General features: G+C 37.6%; 2 protein-coding genes across 5 annotated transcripts in view; one reads left to right on the top strand and one right to left on the bottom strand.

Moving 5' to 3' along the window:
* Nucleotides 1-1,769: 1,769 nt before the first annotated feature.
* Nucleotides 1,770-4,234, bottom strand: LOC122057631 (pectinesterase-like). The gene is made up of 2 exons (XM_042619802.1): nt 3,102-4,234; nt 1,770-2,734 (listed from the first exon to the last, which is right to left on the bottom strand). The coding sequence occupies exons 1-2, from the start codon at nt 4,123-4,125 to the stop codon at nt 2,034-2,036; spliced, it is 1,725 nt and encodes a 574-aa protein (XP_042475736.1). The 5' UTR covers nt 4,126-4,234; the 3' UTR covers nt 1,770-2,033.
* Nucleotides 4,235-15,678: 11,444 nt separating this feature from the next.
* The window catches only part of LOC122057736, a 16,817-nt gene continuing 11,061 nt past the window's right edge, over nt 15,679-21,434 (top strand). For 3 of the 4 annotated variants that reach the window (XR_006133604.1, XM_042619964.1, XM_042619965.1), the window contains exons 1-2: nt 15,679-15,898; nt 19,286-19,316. The gene's annotated coding sequence lies outside the window, so the exon portion shown is untranslated. The remainder of the gene's footprint in view (nt 15,899-19,285; nt 19,317-21,434) is intronic. The other variant, XM_042619966.1, reaches the window with a different exon arrangement.

The raw sequence follows: 21,434 nt of genomic DNA, 5'->3' as shown, positions 1-21,434 counted from the left end.
TAGATCTAGGCAGTTTTCCTTCTTATTTTTTTTCATAATTATATTGTTTCTATATGTACTATTAGCTTGACATTTCTAGATGTATTATTAGTTTGACGTATAAGATGCCAATATAAGCATATAATATGAGATTCCTCTCTCCAAACATAGTATAAAAACATTAACTTTTTACTATGCTATTAATAATAAAAAATATAATAAATAAATAAAGTTGTAAGTACATTTATGGTTAATTCCAAAATATGTTTTGAAAGAAACGATAATCAAGATCGACCCAATTCCAATTCGAGGGTGTTATAGATTATTTCACTTTTACTGGTCTTATATAATAAATTGTTGGGAGCAAGGCTATTAGTCAAACATTTGTGACATGCCGGTTTAAATAATGTTCAAGCTTAATTGATTTGTTATTCGCAATGAGTTGATATTCAATTTAATCCAATTTTGATCACATGTCTTGGAGAAAAAAAAGTTTAAACTATTTTTTATTTATTTTATAAAACATCAATTACATGAAGCAATAAAATAAAGCTAAAGGGAATTTATAAATTTATTACATCTTGAGAATTCAACCATGGGAGATTTATAATTGCGAATAGTTTGTTAATCAAAGAAATTAAATAATTCACCTTTGTCATTGGGTTTACAAATATTTTCAAAAGTTTTATATTTACCAAAATACCCTTTGAGATTTCATTTATTTGGTTGCGAATGGTGGTTGCAGCACCTACTTAGCTACAACGTAGGCAGCAGTCAAAATTTGTCTATCCCCATGATCCCATCTCAAAGATGGTTAGGAATACTTAGGACCATTATATCTCAAAGCTCATGAAGAAATAGTAGTATTTGTTACAATTTTTTATTGCCTATGGATACAAGTTGAACCATATCTGATGTTAATGATAGTATTCATTAAGGGCCCGTTTGATAATGCTTCAAGAAATGCATTTATGCCGTTTCTGTGTTCAGAAACGACAGAAACACAAAAATATAACAAAAAGCTTTTGACAAAACTGATTCGTTTCACTTGTTTTCAGAAATAGAAATATAATTTTTTACCTATTTATGGTTCAAGAAATGACCCAGGCGAAACAAGTTCTACTTGTCTTGTTTTGCGGTTTTTGGAAACGATTTGTGGCCATTCTTTCACTGGTTACTATCGACTTCTAGAAACATGACTTATCAAACACCTTCAATTCTATTTTTGTTTATAGAAACGGAAATTTATGTTTCTGTCGTTTCTTGAAACAAAAATGACAGAACGTTATCAAACGGACCCTAAGTCTGTCTTTGGTATGTATTCTTGGAATAGATTGGAGTCTGAAGTCCAAATCTCCTTTATTCACTAGCTTTCTAATGGATTTGGATTTAGAATCTATTACAAGAATGCATAACTGATTAGCAAAATGGGAACAAAATCGAAAAACCACACTAATAAACAAAAACAAAAGTAAGAGAACATCTTGAACAATGATAAGTGAGGCCCAATCCATAGAGGAACCTTGAAGCCACAACGTATAAATCATTGCTAAATAGTCCAAATTGACCACAAATCAACTAAGATTGAGTTGAAACCCCATCAATAAAGATATGGACCTAGAATAATTCAACCACTTAGCCTCATAAATTGAATTACAAGATGATCAAGCAAACCCAAGACCATATCAATCTACGTCAATTTTCTTATGAATCCAATATAAAATTAAGCCTTCGATATGGGATCGCAACAAACACACCCTCTGCCTCCATGAAAAGCAACTCAAATCAAATAAAATCAAAGTCGATAGATAAAATAAATTTATTAAGTAAAAGCAATACATTGTTGCTTTGCTTTGACCCGCTCCTCCTACAAGAAATTAAAAGGAAAGACAATAACATTGATTCTCTTCTCTCTCTATTGCTTTGTTGCTGTCTCCATGGTTAATTCATGTCTAGCTCAATTTTCACTTTCATTGTGTCCAAATCCAAATTAATACATATTCACACTCTTTTTTTTTTTTGGAAATAATATCCAAATAGGAGAAATTAATAAATCATCGTTTGAATCCAAGGAGGAAAGGTGCACCGGTGGCCCTCAACCATAAGTGTCCACTAAGGAAAGGACCGGCGGTGAACTGAGCAGCCTCTCTTCTATCAGTGATAACATGGACACCCTTCCATCGGACCCTCCTGTTAGTCCTTGCACCGGGTCCCCTGTTGGCGTACTCGGCGTAGTAACAGGTGCTTTGTGCGAAGCCAGTGGTATCCCATGGCATCCATCCCGCAGGCTGGATGAAGTCACCCAATGTAGACTCCATGATCACCGTCCTTGCGTACTCCTTCCATGGGCGGCCCAAGAATGTGGGGATCTTGAACCTAACAGGGAATAGCTTCTGCTCTGGGACGATGCGGGAATTTTGGATCACCAGACCTGTCGTCTCACGCTTGATGGCTCTCCCGTGGGCAGTCACTGTATTCTGTTGGTTGTCCATGGGCTTCCTGGCGATAATCAAACAGTTCTGCATCACCGTCGTAGAATCGCCGAAGATGAAGTCCACGGTCCCAGAAACGACGCAGTTACGGTAGAATTGACGATATGTCTGTACGTACAAGGTATCTTGATACCCATCCATCCTGCAGTTGTAGAAGGCTGCGAAGTCCGATTGGACGCGGAGAGCCACTGCCTGGTGCCCTTCCGGACCCGCTGTGTTTCTGAATCCCATCCCCCTGGCTATAAACCCTTTTCCTATTGCAGCTGCATATACACATAATTAAGCACAAATTAATAGTTAATAATAACGAGTATGGATCAAGTCCTCGTACGATTTTGATCTACACATATGGAATCCATCACAGAGTATTTTTCTTGGGTAGATTTCATCATACATGCATATCATGAATAATATTTTTCAGTCTAATCCAAGTTCAGCTCACCACGTGAATTGGGTGTTGGGACTTTTATGTGAAGTTCACTAATATCGATTGATCTATTGGATCTAAGTAGTTATAAGTTCACTCTGATTAAGAAACTCTTGGCTCGTTATGAAAGTGAAATAGGGTTGGGAGAAAATTTCATGCAACCATAATTACATCATTAATAGTTAATTTGGATTTGTACTTACAGAAGGAGGCCGTCTTGAACGTGCCGAAGCCTCCCTTGTTGCTCTTGTTCCCAGTGACGATGGACTTCCTGGGGCCATCTCCGTACATGAAGACATTAGCTTGATCCTTGGTGACGGTGATGTACTCGTCGTAGATCCCAGCCTTGACGTAGATGACGTACCTGCCTTTGTTGTTCTTAGGGTAAGCGTTCAGAGCTGCAGTGATTGTCTTGTACTGGCCGCTACCGTCCTTGGCGACAACTGCGTTGGGTCTCATCTGGGCTCCACCTCGGGCGGCCAGAAGCTTGCGGTCGGCTGCCGAGAACCACGTGGGGAACCCTTCGCCGTCAAGTGCAGTGGTCTCTTCCTCTAAGAGTCGTCGTGACTTGGGGTTGATGTCAATAGGGATGTTGAAGGCGCTAAGGATGTTGGCAATCTCTGTAACGATGGCTAGTGCATTACTTGTCAATTCGGTGGCATTGATGATCCCACCGTTTTCCATGGCCGATTTCAGTTCCGGATGTGAAATTCCATCTAGACATGTCTGCTGGTAAGCGACCACAGCACTCAACCAGTTGGTAAGGTCAGCCACGCGTTCGTTCACCGTCTTCAATTCATTATCACCCACCATCGAGATCGACTCTTGGAGATCATCGACGGCGTATTGCAGCAATTCATTACAGTCTGCTAGGGCATTCTTTTGGGTGCTATTGTCGATATTCTTACTGAGGGTGGTGGCCTTTTCCATGGCAGTTTTCACCACGTCCATGGTGGAGGAAACAGCAACCTTGATAAAGTCCTTAGGGTTAGCAGTTCCATTATTGGCAACCGTCCCAAGGGTACGCATGCAAACATCCTTGTAATCAGTAGGTTCACAGATTGTCTTAACAGCCTTCATTCCTGTAGACAAGTTGTTGTCGATGTTACCGGAGGCATCATTGGTGGACTTGCCGGAACGGCTTATGCCCGCGACGACACCAACCACTACACCAACCACCAGAATTAGAGAAACACCGGCGACTATTGCTTTGCCTTTGCCCATCATCTTGTCGCGCGTGAATCCCTTCAAAAGGGACAATTAATCAAAGAAACTCTCCCTTCCCCGCCAATATATTATCCGGAGAAGGAGAAACGTTAAGGATGGAATAGAGAAGATATGGAAGAGAGTATGGATGAGGAAGCTTTGATAAAGGGAAGGAGACTGTCTAATTATAGGGTAACCGATAACTAATACACAACCTTTGCTGTGAAAGCATGAATGGGACTTCTTCTAATTTAGATACAGGTGAATTTGACCAGCCTTGGGTGGTTTTCCATTCACAGCAAAGCCAAGTATAGTCCAGAGCATTGAGATTTAAGACCGCATAGAATATTCACTTTCCTCTAGATAATGGTCGACATTCAATAAAGATGGCCATCATTCATCTTCCGATAATAACTCCTCATCACACATTAATTCATTCATAGTGAAGGAATACTGCTACTTCCATATCCATTATTTCTTTTTTAATTTTCATTTCCCCAGTATCAGATTGGTATATCGGCCATTTCAAAAACCGATAACAGTATTGACAAGGATCATTATCGGATCGCATCTATCGGATAGAAATATCTCTGATTTTCCTACCTCATGATTATGACATCAAACGTGTGCAGAGTGCAGAGCAGATAAAAAATAGTAGTGGATTTCTAAGGTTTCCTCAGATGATCTGAATTTGTTGAAAAAAATTAGATAAAGAGATTCAACCATGGATTTAGTTGGTACTGGTATTGGTATTGATATCGGTATCAGTATTGGCATCGATCACTTTTTTTCTTTGTTTTTCAGAAAAAGTACATTGTTTTTACTATTTTACCCCTGAAACAATTTGAATAACTGATCCAGATCGGAGTTTTATGTGTGGCAAAATATAACCCAAAGATCACAAGAGGGTGCATGAGGCTAGAGTTGAGTTTCATGGATATAAACGGTTCCTGTGGCATTAAACCAAAGGGTAAATTATAAAATTTTAGGTTTAAATTTATACATGTGACCAACTAGGGAAAAAAAATGACACATAATTCTTTCATGTGGTAGAATCAGGTTGTGGTAGTCGTGATGTGATCATACGAGACCCGACTGGATCTCTTATTGCTGTCAAGTGCAAGACGGGGAATGGTTTTAGCTGCAGCAACAATGGCGGCTGAAGCTATTAGGGACGGACTTTTATTGGCTGCTAGACTGAATATTACTTATGTTGCATGTTTCACAGATTGTCTTGCCGTTATCAACTCTACTTGGTGTGAATCGTCTATTGATTCCGCTGCAAAGTTAGTGGTAGTTGATACTATTAGTTTGGTATCTGTTATCAACTCTATCATGTTCCTCACTCTGTTGTTAGTGAGGCTAATTTTTTAGCCAAAGGAGCTCTGAAATTTGATTTGTCTCGTACTTGGTGGATAAATAAAGCCACCTCCATTGTTCTTATGTATCTTGGGGATTTTCTCATTCAGACTTCTTGGTTTAATAAATTTAGATTTCTTTGTTAAAAAAAAAAAGAATCAGGTTATGGTAATTATAAATCTAATTGTAACCAATGTAGTTATATAACTAGACTTCCTATAAATTTTTGTTTTGGGTCTTGCTTGGTGTAATTGAGCTCGGCATCAAGATATTTTGGGCAAAGTTGTCGGTTTTTTTTTTTGGTGAGAAACAAAGTTGTTAACTTGAAAGTTGAAACCTTGTACAATAGAGAGTGTTTTGGGTAATAAAAAATTTCCTTTCATTAACAAGTTTTGTCTTAATCTAAGAATGATTTTTGTATCTTATGAATCACATAGGATGGTGAATCGTCACCATCCTTGGTTACACATGGATTTACTCTTTTTATTTTTTACTATTGACGAAAAATCTAGTCAAAAGAGTAAAGTAGTAAACTCTGTCAAAAAAATAAAAATTTAGAATTTTATTCTTGAACTGGATTTTCATGAAGCCATCAGTGACATTTGGATGGAGCAAAGGGAAACAAGGAAGACAATACCTCCAACATACAAGAGGAGTAATAATGATGGAAGAACCCTTCATCGTGTGTGAAGGAGAACTTTTGTGGTTATCTTTCAAAATATTAAGGGAAAGGACCCCGTTTCTCTTCACGCATCTTCTCCATGGAGATCCGAACCCTTTGATTAGCATGGAGAATGGATTTCTTGGTGTTACACAATATCCTATATGATAGAATAGAGGCAAAAGTTAATGATGACACAATTACAATCATAAGGTCACATCACAAGTATAGAGGATAATTTTTTTACCTAAAGGTGAAGGAATACTTAATCCTAACCTAAATAGTTGGTTATCCATATCTAATACGTATTTGGCAAAAGATTTCTAGTTTAGCAAAACAAAATGTATGTCTAATGATCATAAGTTGGCTTTGTATACGGTTTTGTGGCGGTGGTTTTTTTGCTTCATAAATGCTCCTCCTTATTTTTTATTTTTTTTTTTATCTTTTTATTGTTATTAAGAGTGTTTAGAAGGCATCTATGGAAGAGTTTAGCTCCTTTGCACATATGTTCATCTATACGTAAGTGTCAGGTGCCACCACTTGTCCATTTTGTTTCCATAAATACCCCTCTTCACCTTTTAAATGATAGCAAATGGGACATATGTTTGCAACTGCAAGTGATTATACAGTTAAAAGGAACTCAACTCTCTGCAAAATAAAAGGCGACCTAGGTTGTTAGGAAACTGTACGTGAAGCATTGTTACTCTCCACACACAAGGAGTTGAGTCGACCACATGTATAGTCTGGCACCATGTTTTCCAGATGGAAAGATGACATGACAATTTTAATCTTATGGCACCAAGTTTCCCACAAAGAAAGATGACATGTTATTTTTTTAATGATCTAAATAGCCATGTCACAAGAAAAGATGACGTGGCTATTTAAAAAAAAATGGGTAAAGCTATTTAGATCATCAAGAGATTTGCACTACATAACTAAACAGAATACCCTTTCTGATAGAACATCTCTACATTTGTTCATCATTGAGCACTTTATTTACTCTGAGTTGAAACCCTACGATACGCCTGCATCGTGTTTCAATTGTATCTCACGATTAAGACCTTATTCTCTGATGGTGAAGGCCATAGGGCATACTTCGAGTTGTGTTCAATGTAATAAAATCCCAAATTTATGTATTTTATCATAAAATAGATGATTGAAACAATGGACGAAGACTCGAAGAAAATTCAGAGGAGATGCAGGGCGATAAGGCCAGGGAGTTGCTAGGATTTCCACCGAAATCTAGCTTGACACCACTGCAGACACAGTTAGTAAAACTAGTTATTTACACTTCCAACTTCAATCATTAATAGCTGACATCGTAAGATAACCACAAATTCTACTTTTGTTTCTTGTCTTTCTTCATTGAACTTTATTAATACAAAACAACAACAACGATCATAACCTTATCCCAACTGAATGGGGTCGGCTACATGGATCCAATGTGGAAAATAGAAAGTAAATAAGCATAAAGGAGCTGGTAAAGAAGAAACTTGGGGATAAAAGAAGTACAACAATATAGAAAGACACATCATGGAACATCCCCTATAGGGGGTTGACAACAAGGTCCTTGTCCTCCACGTAACTTTATTCGAAGTCATACTAGAGTCAAGCTCTACTGTTTGCATATTGTTTTGTACCACTTTGTTAATAGTTATATTTGGCCTGCCTCTACCTTTTCTAGCTCCCTCCAAATGAATCTGATCACTCTTTCTTACTGGGGCCTCCATATTGCACATGACCATACCACCTCAATTGGCTCTCACGGAGTTTGTCTTGGATTGGTGTAACCCCCAAATCATTTCTAATACGCTCATTCCTTACCCTATCTCTCTTGGTCTTGCCGCATAGACCTTGTAACATTCTCATCTCCTCTACACTCAATTTATTCAAAGTACTCTTCTTGATTGCCCAACATCCCGCTCAATATGTCATAGTTGATCGTATAATTATTTTGTAAATCTTTTTTGTTTGAGTTTAATAGCCATTCTTTTGTCATATAACACTCCCGGCACCCCTCGCCACTTCATCCACCCCATTTTAATCCTATGGGCAACATCAGCTTTTATATACCCCTCTTTGTCAATGATAGACCTTAGGTATTTAAAACAATCCCTCCAGGGTAGTTCCTATTCCCCTAGCTTCACCACTCCCTCCCCTCCTCTAGATTGACTGAAGGGGCACATCATATATTCTGTCTTCATTCTGCTTAACCTAAAACCTCTTGATTCCAAGCTTAATCTCCATAGTTCCAATTTAGTATTAATCTCATCCATAGTTTCATCTATCAGCACAATATCATCGGCAAATAGCATACACCATGGAACCCAGTCTTGGATGTGGCCGGTTGGATCGTCCATAATGAGTACAAACAAATAAGGAATTAGAGCAAATCCTTGGTGTAACCCAATTATGATTGAGAATTCATTACATTGCCCCTTTTCCGTTTTGACACTCATCACCACTCCTTCGTACATGTCCTTAATTCTATCTGCATAGTTGATCTTACCCCTTATCTTCTCTGGAACATGCTAAATTAGCTTTCGCGATACTCTATCATATGCTTTCTCTAGGTCAATAAAAACCATATGGAGGTCCTTTTTGTGAGCTCAGAATACTTCCATAAGCCTCCTTAGGAGGTAAATAACTTTTGTTATGAATCTCCCTAGCATAAACCAAATTGGTTCTCTGATAGCTTGGTTTCCTGTCTTAGGTGGGGTTCAATAACATTTTCCCACAGTTTCATGGTGTGGCTCATAAGGATGGAAGGATTGTACCATTTCTTATCAAGGTAAGAGTATACACGAGAATCCATTGCTAGATGATGTCGATAAGGTTCTGTTGTGGCAGAGTTTGTTCTAAAATAGATATGGTTCCTTATGTACTGTAGTTTGTTATAATAGATGAGGTTTTTTGTGTACTATAGTTCGTTTTCTTTTAGGGCTTATGGCTTTTTAGCTAGTTGGTGTGAACGGTGATTTTATTTACATTGTTGAGTAGGCTTTGGTACTAGGAGGCAATATTATATTCTGAATGGAATTTAATTGGCCAGAAAGTATTTTTGGCTTGGGAAAGAGCTACGACTATCACAATTTTTTTTCTCTCTGGTTTTGGGTTATCAATTTAATACTATCTTGCCTGTTTGTGTCCTCTGTTGGAATTCTTTATCTACTTTGATCTGATTCGTTGCTGCTATTGACACTATTCTGGCGGTCTCTTGATTAAGCGATTTGTTGTTATTTCGCAATGCTAGTTTTTGTTGTCATATATGCTTGTGGTTATCCTTTGTTGTTCTCTCCTGGATTATTTGTCCAAATGTAGTGCTACATGTTAGGGGGGAGATTGGAGATTCTTATCTGAACTATTTTGAGATTATTACTACTCTGTCTATTTCTGCCACCAACATATTATAATCCATTTATGTGAATATCATATATTCGTGTAATATACTGGTGTCCTTAGCAACAATTGCTGCAACCTTATACTATTATGTGGTTCCTAGCAACCTTATGCTATTATTAGTGGTTTCCAGCAATCTTATGTCATTATCAGTGATTTCTAACAACCTTCTATTGTGTTATGTGGTTTGTAGTATTCTATACCACACTTTTATCGGTTTGCATCAACCTAGTTATGACGCACTTTACTAGTGGTTCGCAGTGACTTATATTGCACTTTTATTTGTCTTCTTTGTGAATATTGCTACTTACTAATTTCCTTCCTTGAGGAGGTCTTATGATGTTATTGTTGTTGTTGTTCCTATGATGTTTTAAAGTGGTCAAACAAGGAAAGTGGGACAGTTAGGGAAACTCTAATGTGATGTGGACCAAGATGTTGGCCTATATTAAAAGGGTTGCTAAAGAGGTCCTAAGGGAATCAAGAGGCCTATATGGAGATTTGGTGGTGGGATGAGGAGCTTTAGGCAATCATCAATTCTAAGAAAGAGTGTTTGAAGACTTGATAAAGGACTAAAGAGGTAGATGATAAAATGAGATATTATGTTGCCATAAACGAAGCTACAAATTTTTAGGGAAATAATGGCAAAGATATGATGACCTTTACAATAAATTGAATACTAAGGCTAGGGAAAAAGCTATATATAAGATAGCTAAAATGAGAGATATAAATAGCAAAGATTTTGAATATGTCTGATGTATCAAGGATGATGATGGTAGAGTGGTAAAAGATGAAGACATTATGAAGAGATGAGGTGATTATTTTTGTAAGCTATTAAATGGAGACAACTTGAGTGGAGTTAGATCGGAAGGGTGCAATTTTTTCACCAATACACCATATACCATAGATATATATGAAAGATTGGCGTAGCTGAGGGCCTTAAGAAAGAAGATGAAATCTAGTAAGACTCTTGGCCCAACTTTAGTCCCAACAGAAGTTTGGAAGAGCTTAGGACTTTGTGGGGGTATCATGGCTAACAATGATGGAGGGCCGATAGAGAAAGGGAAGAAATCCTTAAGAGAACACAGAGTTGCAAGGAGAAATGAAGATATCGCACAAAGGGGGGGAAGGAGGTCACACGACCTAGTCTTGCACCATACCCGGCACCAAAAACATTTAATTCAATTCATTCTCAAATCTTTCCAATAACTTGGGTTACATGCCTTTATATAATAAATTAAAATTAAAATTTGCCTAATTAAAAATCTAAAACTGAAATAAAGTCTTCTAATTACTTCCTAAATCTTAGACTAATAAAATATAAAGATAATAAAACTAAAATTGAAAATTTATACTTGTCTAATAGCTATCCAAAATAAAAGATTGCAAATATTTCCCAAATAAAATAAAATCCTAAACATCCTAATGAATCCAAAAATCAATTTAAACCCAGATTGTCTCTGTCGAGATTGCCCGAAGGGTCAACCCGATCAAGCCTCGATTCTGCATCAACAAACCTTTTAAACAAGATAATAAGTACAAGAAAAATGTTAGACGAGTGGAGGAGGAGCATTGTAGTCCCCATTTACAAATATAATTGGGATATTTAAGATTTCAATAACTATGAAGGCATAAAATTTATGAGCCACACTATCAAGCTTTGGGAGAAGGTTATTAAAGTCTACTTGAGGGGAGAATTTGATATCTTGGATAACCAATTTGGTTTTTTGCTAGTTAAATCTACTATATAAGCTATCTAGCTTCTAAGGAGACTCATGAAAACCCTTAGAGCTGCTAGGAAGGACCTCCATATGGTCGTTATTGACCTAGAAAAGGCCTACGACAGAGTCTATAGAGAGTTTATCTAGCATGTCCTGGAGAAGAGAATGAGGTTGAGTAAATTTGTCGATATAATAACTAAAGAAATGTAGATGTGGTGACTAGTGTAAGCACCAAAGGTGGTCAAGGTAGCTAGTTCCCAATTACTATTGGGCTTCACCAAGTGTCAGCTTTAAGGCCTTATCTGTTTGTGCTTGTAATAGATGAGTTGACCATAAATATTCAAGGTGAGGTTCCATGGTGTATGTGCTATACGCTAACAATATTGTTTTAGTGGAAAATACAAACAAAAACATAGTTTCAATACTAAACTGAAGTGATGGAGATCAACATTGGAGTCAAAATGCTTTAAGATAAGTAGAACAAAGACAAAGGATGTGATGTGTAACTTTACCCACACTATGATGGATAATGATAGGGGTGTCAATCGGTCGGTCAGGCTCGGTTTCGGTCCGGGTTGAGTCGATTTCGGTGTGGGAAAGCTGAAACCGAAATCGAAACAATAAGGAAATTCCGGTTTCGATTTTGGTTTCGGTGCGGTTTGGTTTCGGTTTCTTAAATCGATTTGTAACTAGGTTGGTTTTGATTTTTGGTCCAGTTTGGATTCGAATTTCCATACAAATGTATATAAAACTATGCAAATTTTATTTTTTTAATGAATTTTGGAGTGTTTTGGTTTCTTACCGGTTTGGTTTCAGTTTCGGTCTGGGTTTTGAGCCGGTTTCAGTTTGATTTCGGGTTCATCTGATTTTTGGTGCGGTTCGGTTTGGTTTTGGGGTTGCAATACTCCAAACCGAACCGAACCAATAAGGCTTCGATTCGATTCGGTCCGTGTTGTTATCGGTTTGGTCCGGTCGATTTTACCGGTTCGGTTTAGGAATTGACACCCCTAGATAATGACATGGTGACTATTGAGTGGAGAGACATTCCACAACGTGACTATTTTAGATATTTGGGATCTATTATAAATAAATGAGGCAATATAGAAGATGATGTGTCATACAGAATTAAAATATGATGGACGAAGTGGAGAGGTGTGTTTGGAGTTTTGTGCACCGATGTGTCCCTATAAAACTTAAACGAAAATTTTATAGAACATTCATACGCCCAGCTATGATGAACAGGGAGGAAATGTTAGGCAATTAAGAAACGGCATATTGATAAATTGTGTAGCATATATGAGAATGTTAAGATGGATGTGCTAGAAAATTAGAAAGGATAAGGTAAGAAATAGACATGTTAAAGTGGATTTGGGAATCACCCCAATTTATAATAAGCTTCGGGAAAACCATTTGAGATGGTATGGCCATAGTTTACGGAGGCCATTGGATGCACCAGTAAGGAAGAGTGATTTGATCCAGATAGAGGACCTAAAAGAACTAGAGCTATGCCAAAAATAACCATATGAGAAGTAGTGATGAAAAACATACACAGATTAGACCTTGTCCAAAGTATGGCATGAAATAGAGCGGATTAGAGGGCTAGGATCTAAGTCACAAACCCCATCTAACTATGTTCTACTTCGTTATTGTTTTTGTCATCTGTTTCCTTTCACTTTACATTTCATTTTTATTGTCCTTGCTTAGATCCATGTGATGGAGGACCTATAGAGAAATGGAAGAAATCTCTGAGTGAACTTAGAGTTGCAGGGGAGAAAAGAAGAAATTACACAAAAGAGGGAAATGAGGAGGTCACACAACCTAGTCTTACACCATAAGCAGCACCAAAACATTCAATTCAATTCATTCTCAAACCTATCTAATAACTTGGGCTATATGCCCTTATCTAATAAACTGAAATTAAAACTTGCTTAATTAAAATCTAAAGCTAAATTAGCAACTCTCAAGTACTTCCTCAATTCTAACTAATGAAATTAGAAACAAAATAAGACTCAAATTGGTAACTCCCTAATTGACTAACAACTATCCAAAATAAAAACTTAAATATCATCCCTGATGCAATAAATTCTGACCAGGTGAAGTGTGAGATTGCCTCGATCTCATGATGGGACCGACAATAGACGAGGTGAGCAAGGCACCAGGTTTGGCCAGTGCGAAAACCCTCCAATGCTTAAGTCAGAACAACAATAAGTAATTTTCACAAGAGCTAGTCTCAATCCAAAAAAAAAAAGAATCCTCCTTGTTACCTATTTTCCTTATGTATTTATAGATGTGTAGGCTTGGCTGCTTGTCGTGTGACCACCTTGTCACCAGAGTCCATCCGAGCTATAACTCTTTGGGTTTCTAGAATATTCTGATTTTAGAGAAGATCCCAAGGAATATTCTGGCACATGAGCTAGCTTTGGAATATTCCTTCCTTTTGTGGGTGCGATGGGCTTCAGGAACAGAGGTTGTTCCGAGTTTGGGGGTGGTAGGAGTCTTATCTGCGAGCATCAAGGGTTGTGATCCTTGAATACAGGGACTGAATGCCCACGTTCCTTCGAGTTCCTATCGTGACAAGGCCAAGATAATGGCCTTGTCGAGAATATCATAAGAGCTTGACCGAAAGCAGGCCGAGGTGAGAGCTCTGCAGAAATTAGGCCGAGGTGGGAGCTCCGCCCTTGGAGGCTATTACCGAAGAGGTGGTCATATTTTGCCTCATCATTCCCAAATAAAATAACTCATTATTTCCTAAATAAAGTAAATCCTAAGATATCCTACTAATCCCAAAAATCCATTCGAATCCAGTTCGTCTCTGTTAAGATTACCCGAAGAGTCAACCTAGTTTAGTCTCAATTCTGCATCAACTCTCCCGATTTTGAGAAAAACTCATCCACGAATTTTAAAGAATGATAATAATAAAAACTCATGAGTGAGGGTGATTTGTTCATTGTCTAAATCGCGACCAAAATCCAATATGCAAAGCTATGGAGGTGCATTCAAGTCTGAAAAATCATGGGGAAGAACGAACTGATGATGGTGAACAACTGGCATTGCATTGATGTCTTTTATTACTTGATCCACGACTTTCTCACTTTTCGTTGCCATCACTTGTTCCACAATAGGATAGTCTTCTACTGGTGTTGATGTGCTTGGTTCATCTAGTGGTTGTATTGGGGATATCACTTTCTTTGACTCAACAAATTCATGAAGATTAAAAATTTTGACGCATGTGGTAAGCTTAGTGGGTGCACATATTGTTATCACGATCAATGATGCCGTCTCGTTGGTCTACCTAACATCGACTCAATTTAATAATGCGTTGAAGAGAGTCAAACACTTCACAAAAAGCATCATCATAATAATGAGAAACAAAAAATTCAACAAATACATCGTCCTCTAACTCAATAATGATCTGATTGGTCTTTGATAACATATCCACCACAGATTTGGAGACAAAATTGTTTATTTGCTCATCAATCAACAAAGTAGCAGGTTTTTCATTGAGCAACTGCACTCGAAATTTGAACACAAAAGAATCCATGACCAATCTTGTGACAGAATGCCCTCAGAAAAATAAATCACCAACTTCAATAATCAAATGGGTGGCAGAACTATAAATATGGAGGGTAAAAAAAAAAATTTCCCTAAAAGATGGCAGAATTGTAAATACATGAGGTGGATTAAAAAGCACAATAGAATAGGGGTGTAAATTCGTGGCCTGACCCAACTAAACTGATCGGGACCGACAGTTTATAGACCGGCCCATTTACAAACGGTCGGTCTCGATTTTGCTACTTAGACAGTCGGGCATCCGACCGAGACCGGTCGAATAACACCCGACCGAGATCGGCCTATTGTGCACCCCTTGGCCGAACCCTTTAATGATTGTAGAATACATATTTTACCCCCCAAATTAAAGAGTAAAAACTAAAAAGTAAAGACATGTTCACATTTTAAATAATGGTTATATTTGGTATCATTTATTGATTTATTGTCATTTTTTTGAGCTTGCATGAGTGGGCTAGAATATAAGAGCACATTTTAAAGAGAGCCCGTTTAAAAATTGGTTAAAACCCGTTTAACATTAAACATGTCCGTAGCCCAGTTAAGGCCCGACTAAAGCCTGATTAAGGTAGCCCGATTATAGCCCGAGACCAACTGACCGAATATAAAGCGTATCATGTCCTCAATTACTAGGCCCGATTAGTTAAATGGACAGACACGGTGCAACCTTTGAAAATATTCAAGCCCGATTAAGCCTGATCGAAATTGGACCGGCTTGACCCGACCGGTTGACACCCCTACAATAGAATATAAAGAGGAGAGGGGCAAATTTGGAAGCTAAAGAAAAAATTAGGACAGACTATGATAAAAGAAAAAGGGTGGGGTAAATGGGGAATGAAATGGTAATTAAAGAAAAATGGGACAAAAGGGGATCGTGGGATGGGGTTATACCGATAAAGGGTTTTCTCCTTCTCGGAGACTCGGACTCGGAGGTGAATCGTGCGTAAGGTAGGGAAGAGCTTGCTGAACCAGGGTAAATCAGCGAAGGAGGAGGAAGAATCTTCGATGGCCCAGCGATGATGTTTGCGTCTAACAGCAATAGTTGCAGCTTCGACAGATGAAAGGAGACTCGCAGCGGGAGTTTCGTATCCATGTATGTCTGATTTCTCTTCTCTGAAACTCTTCTTTTCTTCTTTGTTCCTGTCTCTCGATCTCTCTTTTCTTTTTTCATTTTTCTTTTTTCTTTTTTCCTTTTTCTTTTTTCTTTATTGGACAGAACCCAGGAGAGAGTGTTTCGACTGAGATTTTGATAAAAAAAGAGGGCGGTGGAGGTTCTGGCTTCTCTGTCTACACTCTCTTCTTCTCGTCTCTCTTTTTTCTTTTTTTTTTTGGGCTGATGGAAATCTAGGGTGAGGGTAATGGGTCGATCGAAAGCAGAAAAAAAAAAAAAGGAAAGTGGGGCGGCGGCAAGGGCTGTTCTGTGAGGATTTTTCTTTTATTCTTTTTAATTGCTGTTGGCAGAAAGCCTAGGAAGAGGGGAAGTAGAGGCGGTGGGGTTGTCTGTGGAAGATGGCTATTTCGGGGGTAGGTGAAGGACTCGACTTCTCTATTTCAGAGTCATTTTTCCTTTGGCTGTTCTCAGTCTCAGTAGAAACCAGAACCGGGGATTCTTCGGCTCTGAGAAGAAGTTACACAAAGGGGGGAAAGGAAGAGGTCACACGACCTAGTCTTACAGTATACCCGGCACCAAAACATTCAATTCAATTCATTCTCAAATCTGTCAAATAACTTGGGTTACATGGCGATATATAATGAACTGAAATTAAAACTTGCGTTATTCAAATATTAATTTAAATTAGCAACTCCTAATTACTTCCTAAATTTTAACTAATGAAATTAAAAAACAGAATTAAGACTCATATTTCTAACTCCCTAATTAACTAACAAGTACCCAAAATGATAGGTTACATATCTTCCCAAATAAAATAATTCATTATTTTTAATTCTAAAGTATCGTACTAATCCCAAAAGTCCATTCAGATCCGGTTTGTCTCGGTTGAGATTGCCCAAAGGGTCAATTTACTTCAGCCTCAATTCTGCATCACCATGTAGCCGACCCCATTAAGTTGGGATAACGCTTTGTTGTTGTTGTTGTTGTCTACTGTTGTTGCTACTGATTGGCGTGCTTGAGTTAGTAATTAGCATTGTTACCAGAATGAAGTTATCTCTATGCTCACTGGCGTCTACGACTGCTATATATGTTCAAGACTTGTTTTTTTGTTAATATCTTTTCTTCTTGTTTCAAGCTGGAGCCTTCGGATATATATGTACTACGGCTTGAGGGGGGTTAAATATTATACCGTGAGAGGGAGAGTTATTGTTAAGTCAGGAGTGGGAGAAGTCTAAGTAATTGTTATTTACTTTAGTTAATCTTTGGTTGTAATTAGACTCTTAATAAGTTTTCTCTATGTGCAGTGGTGTCTACTTGTATTGTTTTCATTTAGTAAGTTGTGGGAGACAGTTTTTCCATCGCTTTAATCTCCTCGTCACTTATTATTTATTAATACATTATCATCTTCACTTTTAATGCATCTAATACGATTCTAATCTTTACTTTTCCTATTCCTGATTTTAGCTACTTTATAGATATCTCCATAGTTGTCACGGCATCAAATCGATCAAAGGCAGTGGAGGGGGTGGCTAATCGATTTGGTGATGAATCGTCCGTTTTGGCATTGCCATGGCGGTCAAATCGCCCATGTGTCATTTTTTATTTTTCCTATTTTCTAAAATTATTTAGTATGCTACTTTTTTATTTTTCCTATTTTTTAAAGTTATTTAACATGCTACAAGCCTAGAATATATACCCTATAACATATAAAACCAACAGTAACATCCATTATGAACTCTTATAGTCCTATTATCCTACAAGTTACAAAACAGAGTAACAAAGTATGTTAAGTGTTAACTAATTACATTAACATGATAACATCAAGTATTCAAGTTATAATTTATAAAACAGAGTAACAGAGTATGTTAAACAGTAACATTAACATTCAGTATACAACTATACAAGTTGTAAAGATATAAACACTAGTTAAACAGTAATATTAACATATATGTTAACCAAAAACCAATAGAACAACATCAAAATCCAGGAAAAAATTCAAATCAGTAGTCAGAAGCAACTTAACAAGTGAAGGAACAGAGAAGGAGAAGAACTGAAGAAGAAGAAGAAGAAGAAGGAGAAAGAGAAGCAGAGAAGAAGAATCAGAATTCGGAAGTAGAAGACGAAGAAGGAGGAGAAAGAGAAGCAGAGAAGAAGAAGAAGAAGGAGGAGAGAAGGACTGAAGAAGAAGAAGAAGAAGAAAAAGAAGCAGAGAAGAATAAGATGAAGAAGGAGAAGGAGAAGGAGAAGGAGAAAGACGTTGCAGGCCCTTAGGCCCCTTACCTTGGTCTTCCTGCCAGAGAAGGAGAAGGAGGACGTCACTCGCAGTCGCAGGCGGAAGCTTCGAGGGTTTAGGTTCACTGCCAGTCTGCCGGAGAAGGAGAAAGTCACTCGTAGTCGCAGGCGGAAGCTTCGAGGGTTTTCAACTTTCAATTTGAGAAATTGATAGTTGAGACTCGAGAGACTTCGAGGGTCTCTTTTCTATTTCACCTAATAGCAAGTAAAAAAAAAAAAAAATACAAAAAGCGATTGATTAATATAATAGGGGTGCGATGGCATCCATGGCGTTGTCGTGGTGACGCCTATACGACCATGGCATGGCGCTGCCATGGCATGGCGCTGCCATGGCAGCCGCCAATCATGACTCCCATAAATCGTTGTACTGCCATGCCCTTGAATTTCCTCCGGGACGCCAAATCGCTGCCTAGGCAACGCCGTGACAACTATGGATATTTCCCCCCTCCTTTGTGCCAGAAATTTTCATTAAGATCCTCATATTTCTTAATTTTTGCTTTCCTTACTATCTACAAGTTCATTTTTAGCAAGTTTATACCTTTTTAAATCAGCCTCCTCATTATTCCTTTGCCTAGTTTTAAAACCAGATTTTTTTAGCCTTAATGGCTGCTTGAACTTCATCATCCCACCACTAAGTTTCCCTAGATGAATGTCACTTTCCTTTAGAATTGCCTAGAATATCCTTAGCTACATCCTTAATTTAAGTAGGCATCTCGTTCCACACGATATTATTGAAGTTCCTCCTTCTCTGTGTTACTAATTTATTAGTAAATGCCTTCAAGTTTTTTCCTTTGAAGTTCCACTGTTGTATTCTAGGGCAAATAAAGTAACCTAATTACCAAATAAAGTAGCCTAACTAAACCTTCCACAACTGGACAAAAAATTTCCCAAATGTAAGAGCAATATCATCTCCCAATTTTTAAAAGAGGAACAGCATCAAACTTTACTGCCCACTTTTGGGTCATAAAATGTAAATTGGAACCTTGAAATACCTTTCGTTGTGCATCTCCTTATTACAACTTCTCATTGAAAGTTTTGAATGCCTAAGTCTGACCATTATATGTTTGCTTCATGCAGATTTCAGAAGCAAATTCGTGCCTGCGAGCTGGTAAATCTTACTTCTATCTGTTCAATGGAAACCCTTCCACCCCCACCTGAAAAAAAGACAAAAAAAGAAACGTAGCACATGTCTTTGAATACAGTGATATGCTTGCTTAGATTAATCAGTCATTGATTTGTCACTCTTTTGACTAGTCCCAACTAAGTCGATATCATTAAATCTGAAGTTTTGATTTCTTAATTTGCATTTTATACCGATGTACTATGTATAAGAAACCTGTTAGTTTTTCTCAAGTAATATAGGTTTTGGGGGAAGAAACTATAGGCTCCACTGGAGCTTTTGGGCGTTGGAGGTGTAACTTAGTGGAAGCTTTTCATTAATGAGGATTTTTGGCAGATTGAACATGCATTGTATGTTGTGTGGTTGAAATTCCTTTTTCTTTTCCCCTTTTTTATTTTTATTTTGGTGTTTGAATAATAAAGACTAAGTTTAAGATGTATAGTGGCCAAATATTAGTCGTAGATTCTTGTATGTTGTAGTTCTGTTATTTTTGGTACCTATGGAATGAGAAAGGATGATAATGTAGACTAAGATAGGGAGTCTAACCAAGCTTCAACTTCAGGAACTTTTAAACAAAGAACAACCAGTAATGATCCACAGATAGGCAACAATCAACAGATCAGAAAATAAAGAAGAATTAATTCTCAGAAATCAGAATTCAATCCCAAGTTGTCCCTCTTAAGACTTCAGATTATGAACCAGCAAACAGAACTAATTCAGGTGCAGAAATAGTTTCTTAACAGGGTATAACCTGGTTAACATTCACAGAGGCAGAAAAGCAACAATATCCCTTTCGGTTCTGATCTTCCCACTACAGTCCAAAGAACTAGAAATTTTAATTATCTCTCAAACGACTGATCAAAACAGCCCCTCTTTCAGGTCGAGTGTTCCCTTGATGGTAAGGAAGGATCGATCCAAAATCTAGCCACAACTGATGGCTGTAAGTACTTCAGGGAACAGAGATCGATTTCTCAACAGATAGTAATTCTGGGTAGAATTTGAATCAGAAAAATATCTGGGTTGCTCGACAGCAGTAGCACTTTGTAAATAAACTTGAGTACTTTAGAACAGATGAGAGAAATAGCTTGAATGAACCTCTTGGACTTCACGCCGCAAAGAGTCAATTGGATTAAACACCAATTCCATTAGCCTTGGTCAAACACAAGACAAATCTCCATGGAGAAAACAATAGTAGCAGCCATTATTTTGTTTATCAAAATCATCTAAGCTTTAGGAGCATCCTTTTATTTATTTATAATGTTGATGAGGGGAGGAATTACAAAATAGTAGGTTCCTCAAAAAGGAAACAAAATATTCTCCTAATACAATAGTTAATAAAAACTGAAATTAGAAATTAGTTGAAAAAAGAAACTAACAATGACTTGACTCAAGTAATAACTCGACTCCTAAGGAAACAAATATAACTCAAAATCAAACCCAACTAAAAAATGAAACTAACTAGTAATCTTGTATGCATTCTTAGAGCCCCTCTTTTAGACCCATAAAAGTGGTCTATTACACTCCAAACACATGGGATCAAATGCCCAACATGTTTGGAACCCAACCCTAGGTTTATTTCTAATAAAACAAGCCTATTTTGGTGATTAATCTGCATCAACTCTCCCCATCTTGAAAAAATTTGTCCTCTAATTTTGCAGTAATGAGGGGGAAACTGATGCGGATCCGGGTTTTAAGGACTAAAATCGGTTCGTTTAGGGCCGACAAGAATGATAAAATACCTCAATTTAAAGGTTGAGGGGCAATTTTGCGAATTCAGGAATATTCAAGCACTTAAAAGAGATGAAAATAGGTTCTAGGGTCAAACTGAAATAGAAAAGTAAAAGAGGGGGGGTATTCCGGTATTTAAGTTCAGATTAGAGTTAATTAGAAACAAAACTTTAGAAAGAAGTGGGCTTTGTGAAAATAACAAAAGATCTGACCTCATGTGAAATTTCAGCAAGTGTTTTAGTTGCAAATAAGTGGTTGTTCACCTTCAACCTTAGGTCTCGATAGAGAACAAAACCAGCGATAACCCAAACTTGTTGGTTATCGATTCTCAGCCACAAGCTCCAACTGAAATCTTCACAAGAAATCGCAGCAGCAAAT

This window comes from Macadamia integrifolia, chromosome 12 (assembly GCF_013358625.1).
Source record: "Macadamia integrifolia cultivar HAES 741 chromosome 12, SCU_Mint_v3, whole genome shotgun sequence".
In the NCBI taxonomy this organism is placed as follows: domain Eukaryota; kingdom Viridiplantae; phylum Streptophyta; class Magnoliopsida; order Proteales; family Proteaceae; genus Macadamia; species Macadamia integrifolia.
Note: the sequence above shows the minus strand (reverse complement) of the source record. Positions and strands in the feature narration are given on the sequence as shown.